The sequence below is a fragment of the Mchenga conophoros genome, linkage group LG3, assembly GCF_057382185.1.
Source record: "Mchenga conophoros isolate Kocher_MC1m ecotype Shallow Benthic linkage group LG3, M_conophoros_male_GT1.1, whole genome shotgun sequence".
NCBI classification, from domain to species: domain Eukaryota; kingdom Metazoa; phylum Chordata; class Actinopteri; order Cichliformes; family Cichlidae; genus Mchenga; species Mchenga conophoros.
Window position 1 is genome coordinate 24574325 of NC_140528.1, and position 6000 is coordinate 24580324.

The following is a 6000-nucleotide window of genomic DNA, read 5'->3' on the forward strand; positions in this document are numbered from 1 at the left end:
CTTACATTTATTACATTTTTACATTTTTACACACACAAATCAATGAACGCAAAAACATAAACTTTCCAGATATTTTGTTTCACAATGTTACAAAACTCAGTTCACAACTACACAGTCTGATTTACAAGTACAAAATATTTATGACCACAGTTTGAGCCGATGTATGTCCCGAGTCTGTGGACTCAGTAGTTTTGTTTTGATTGTTATTGTCTTTTGTTACAATTTCATTCTGATTAAGATTTTCTAGTTCTGAGGTTTTGGTTTCTGTGTTCCCTCTGTACTGTGTTAGTATTGTGTCTCTGTGTTCACTTCCTGTTTTATTTTGACAGTGCCATGTCCTACGTTAGTGTGTCTACTTTTGCTTCCCCTTGTCTGGTTATGTCCAATGAATCCTGCTGTGTCTCCCTTTTCTCATTCCCTGATGGCTCTTTTGTGTATATGAGCCCTTTGTTTTCTCCTGCTTGTTGCTGGTTCGTCTGTGTTGTCTCCCCGTGTCTCCGTTTAAGGTTTCAGGTTAGTTTTGTAGTTTTTTCAGTAGAGGTTATCTTAGCTTCTGCACAGGCCATCTCCACTGCACTTCACCGTTTCAATAAAGCTCACTCACTTCACAGCAGTGTTGGCATCTTGGGTCCTTTATTAAATTCAACATGGCTCGCCCCGCTAGCCGTGACATAAGATGTGAAAACAATATCCAAAAAACATGAGGGACAAACAGGGAATAGTTTTAAGGTGCAGGGCCAACAAACTGAGTCTAGCCATGAACTCAGAGTTGATTGAATTAGCATTTTGAATTGGCTGACCTGAGCAATCAAGTCTATGTTCACTTTGAGTTAAGATTATACGTGATTGATGGAAAAGAAAAAAGCCGTCATCAGCAACTGATTCTGATTTAGCAGGTTTTCAAATCTAAACGGTACCCATCCCTAGCTGGCTGTAGTTAAACCTTTACTTAAAAAGCATCCCTAGACCCAGCTGTCTTAGCTAATTATAGGCCGATCTCCAACCTGACAATCCTTGAAAGAGTAGTTGGGGGGCGACAATCAGAGGGGCAGTGTGATGATCTTAGGTTACAAACTACCGCAGTCAAGTCATTAAGGGAGACGGGATCAAACTGCTCTAAGACAGCTGAGCACACAGGAGAAAGACTCGGATCTGAGGCAGCAGTCGGCGAGACAAGAGCCCTAATAGATAGAAGCTTGTTGTTAAAAAATGCTAAAAAGAGTGACGCTGAAAAACTAGTTCATGCATTTATTACTTCCAGGCTGGACGACTGTAATTCATTATTATCAGGATGTCCTAAAAACTCAGTGAAAAGCCTTCAGCTAATCCAAAATGCTGCAGCAAGAGTCCTGACAGGGACTAGAAAGAGAGCAGATTTCTCCTGTTTTGGCTTCCCTTCATTGGCTGCTCCTCACATACAAGGTCTTAAATAATCAGGCCCCATCTTATCTTAATGCTGCACCACAACACCTGATCTCTGGTTTCCTCACCTCTTCAATCCCACTTTAATACTTGACTAAACTCATTTTCCTGTTTAGGTGTTGAGGCAAAGCCGCCCATCTACAATGCAGGCAACAGCAAACGGAGCTATTTTTGATTCCCTTTGAGTTTTTTCTACTTTTGTGCTACAAAATGTTCAAGCTGATTAAATTCATTAGAATAAAAGTTCAGATAATTTTCTCATATTAATGTTGGAGGTAGAAATTCAGGTAACTTTGCACAAAAACTGGCAGAAATTTCCTTCAAAAATGGAGTTTTTACTTTAATACTGTGAGTACATTTCAGAGCCTGGACTCTTTTACCTTTACTTGAGTAAAGAAGTTGAATCAGTATTTCAGCTTTAAGAGGGTATTTTAACACAAACATCAGTCCTTCTACTTAAGTATGTTTGACACTTTGTTTACGCCTAAATTAACTTTACTGTTAACGAGTTTTCATGTTTCTGTAATCCACCAGTGTGCTCATGCTTTTTTAAGTGAAAACATATTTTTAATGATCAAATATAATTATGTTTGTTATTTGTGGATTTTAAATGTCCTTGACAGAGACAGATGATGATCATTATCCTGCACTGTGCTCTCAGGTTTGGTCGAGCTAGCACAAAGAATGGCTATGTTGAACTTCCTCCTGGGATCTACACTAAGAAGTGAGTCCAACATTAGCAGGGTCTCTTTCCTTTATCTGATTCACTTTAGCATTCACAGTCACGTGAAGCTTGTTATTAACTCGATAAGTCAACCCAGGGTTTCAGCTGAGCGCTCACATGAAACACATGGTGTTGGCAGCATCTGATCAATCATATTCATGGAGACGTGTATCAGCAACAGAGCAGCTGAGTTTGCAGAAGGAAGTCAAACTAAACCACAGGAACAATATGAGGAGATTACACACATAATAAAATACTAGCAGTAACACAGCTGCTGCAGACAAATCAGTCGTGTGATCGTGTGTGAGAGGAGAAGGACTGTAAAGGAGTTTGGTGTTAAAAGCTCTGTATGAATGTGGGAGACTTTGAAGGGCTTTAAAAAGGCCAATATAAAATAAAAGGCAGCAAAATTGCTGAGTGTGAAAGTCACCAGACTTATCAGACCTCTGTGATTAAGACCTGTAAGAACACCTGTTTGTACTTGTTGGCATTATATCAAACACACACGTATATTAAGCCTTTGTTTGAACTCTGGTTGAATTTGTTACTTTCAGACTGTGAAACATCACAGAGGCTGCAGCTGCAGATCTTTTATTCACCTGGAAATTTACTTTAAATGTTAGATGGAAAATGTATTGCTCAGTTTAACCAAAGTAAGAACAAGAATCCATAAACCTTCATAAAGACAAACATCTCCCAGAACATTGAGCTGCTGAAGTGTCACTGAAGGGAAAAACTATTTGTCCTCCTCCATCCAGCAACACCTGAAACACCTGAGTGGAAGCTCCTCCCTACACTGTGTTTGAAGCAAAGCACAAAGGAGACACCTGCTGGAGCAGCTGGAGTCCTACAGACACTCAGCCTCTTCACTACACAAACACCTCCTACAACATCCACTCTTTCCACTCTGACTGCTGTGTTTGTGGAAACACTCCAACACACACCGCTTCACACACCAACATAGAAATGTGTGAAAAAGAGCTGAGCTGATATTAAACATGAGGATTTATTCAGAAACACAGAGTCAGGAACAACATCTAGACACACATTACCTCTCAGCAGCAGAAGAACAGCCTTTAAAGTTTATATCAGCACCCATCGACACGTTGCTCTTTAAGGAAACACAGCTGGGTTCAGGTCCAGGAGATTCTGGCCTCTTATTGATCCTAAAAGAAAAACAATAAATGTCACAGCTTCATGAGACAGGAAGGAAAAACTGGAAATATTAAATTAAAGACATGATGAACAATCTCATAAAAATAATGTACTTACTCTTTGTCACATAACAGTCTTTTGTTAAAGTCTACACCAACACCCTTCGACCTGTTGCTCTTTAAGGAAACACAGCTGGGTTCAGGTCCAGGCTCTGGATTAGTTTCAGGGTTATGTCCAGCTGAGCCTGGTACGCCCCACAGCTCTGGGCTTTAAAACAACACACACAGAGGTATGAGTGTGAATAATGATGGAGCAGTGATGTGAGTGCTGAGCTGTGACATGGAGAAGAGTCATGGACAGTTAGAGATGGTCATCTCACCTCTGAGCTTTGGTCTGGCTCTCATGTTCCCCACACAGAGTGCTTTTAGAGGGAGGGACTCCCTCCTCTCTGTCCTCACACTGATCCATGCTGCTCAATTCACATCAGCTCACACACACTTTCTACCTTCACCTGCAGAGGAAACACAAATCATTCATGTGCACATCAACTGAGAGCTGCAGAGGTCGTGTCTGATGTGTTGGACTAACATCCATCTGAGACGCAGCTTTCATCAGTTCACTACAAAAAGTGTCACAGAGCCCAGTTCAGCCTCCAAATCCTCCATTACTGTAGTCCTACAAAGCAGCAGGTCAAACATGGCTGCAGAGAGCAGCTTTATGTCAGTAACCATGTCCAGGACCGAGCTGACTGCTTACAGAGTTCATACTCTAACTGCTAGCTGCCCTGCTAGCTAAGCTAACTCAGTAACAGTGACTCTGACAGCAGTTACTGTGGAACAGCGGCCGAGCTCAGGACACATTCAGTGTGTTTAGTCTGAGTCCTGGACTCTGATTCAATGGATTCAATCCAGCTCAGAGTTTCATGTCTTCATCAGAATAAAATACATGTACTAATATAACAGAAGTAATGCTCTGAATGCAGGACTGTAATGGAGGATAAATAAGGTTTTTACAGCCTGAAAGAAACATTCAGTTCATATATTTGTAGACAGTGAAGCAGTTTTTAATACTGCAGCTGTTTCCTTCACCTGTGTGTGTGTGAGCCACACCTTCATGTGCTGCTTTAGAAATATGTGGTCTGACTGCTCAGACTGAGTCTAGGAGGAAAGTTCACACGCTGGAGAAAGTTTTGTTCCTAACTTTGTCAGAGTTCGGCTCCAAAGACAAAGAAGACGGAGCTCACAGTCTGTAGATGGTCCTCAGTGTGTGTGTGAAGCCAAGAGAGCACACAGGAGTGTGTTTATGTCAGCAAATCAGTGTGTGAAGAGTCTGAGGGAGTGTGTGAATGAGACTAAACACTGAAACCAACAGTCCAAGAAAAGCGTCTGGATTTCTTTAAGTTTAACTTAAAGAAGTCCAGACGCTTTTCTTTTTGTCTCCATAATGTCTCCATAATGCTGCAATGTTATCTGCCCCAGAAACACTGTGCAGAAGCTCTGATGGTGACACAGAAAAGTCACAGTGGAGATACTTCTGTCCACCTTTGATTAGACTCATTATAAAAAGGAAACAAAGTTTGAACACAGTCATGTTTCCAGTTCATTGACTTACATTTATTCCATGGACACTCACTCTAACCTGAAGCACAGCTACAACCCAACATTGTTGAGGCCTCATCTCCTCCTTTCCTGACTGTAGAGGTTAAATATGCAACAACCAACAATTAAAAGAATTTGGTTCATTTCCAAGAAATTCACATGGTGACCAAGTAAAGTAACCGTAGTAAAGGAGACAACATCCCGTTGATGGTGGGATTATTTGAAAGATTTGCTTTGGTCACGTCACCAAATGCAGTTGAACCACCCGTGGATCCATGTTTGACCATTCTACCACTCTGAGCTCTGCTTTTGAATCATTTTATTATTATCATCATTCATTTATTCATTCTTTGGAGGGGGGCTATTTCCTAATGCCGCCCTAATAAGCTGATGTTCAAGGGGAAATATAACAGAAACTCTTTCAGTGTTATTCATTAATAAATTAACAGATAAACTGTGAAGAAGAAAAAACTGAGATTTAAAGGAGAGAGTGAGAAACTTGATCATCCATCCTCATAATACATGTTCATCAGTATCTGCTGTGACCATACTGCAGTAATAACTACAAGTCTACATTTCTGTGACTGTTGATCAATCACAGCAGGAATCTGAGCTCATCTCTGCACACAGAGCAGCTTCAGCTCTGGGATAAACTGCTCGCTTCACGTCCTTCTCAGCTCACAGACACTCATCCTGATATTTTCCTTTAACATTTGATGGTATAATTCATCTGAGTTTACACTTTATCTGCATAAATACAGAAAAACAGACCCAAACACCAGAAACCATCAGTTTCACGTTCAACGGGAAGTGGCTCAAACGTCACAGTTTCATAACGTCACCCTGAACTCCACTCACGGAGTTTCTGTCGCCATTGTAGTTTTTAAAGTCCCGTGATAAAGGCGGGTCTTTCTGTGAATCCGCACGCTCATTGGCTAATAGCTCGAGATTGACACATCGTTATCCAATGAGCGTGCGGGAACTTCCGACATAAAGTTGTTTCCTTTGAAAAACCAAAGTCTGATTATTTTTGCCTCCACTGACGGAGCCTGTTGTTCCCGCCACAGAGACACAGTAATGTCAGAGCGGTGTTAACACTCA

At 41.1% G+C, this 6000-nt stretch overlaps 1 protein-coding gene across 1 annotated transcript in view; it reads right to left on the reverse strand.

The window, feature by feature from the left end:
- Window positions 1-3795, reverse strand: part of LOC146577791 (NACHT, LRR and PYD domains-containing protein 14-like) — a 28612-nt gene extending 24817 nt beyond the window's left edge. Inside the window, exons 1-3 of the mRNA XM_085268381.1 lie at window positions 3681-3795; window positions 3419-3568; window positions 3199-3312 (exon numbers count right to left, since the gene is read on the reverse strand). Coding sequence (XP_085124507.1) covers window positions 3199-3312; window positions 3419-3568; window positions 3681-3769 — 353 coding nt within the window. The 5' untranslated portion in view covers window positions 3770-3795. The remainder of the gene's footprint in view (window positions 1-3198; window positions 3313-3418; window positions 3569-3680) is intronic.
- Window positions 3796-6000: the final 2205 nt, after the last annotated feature.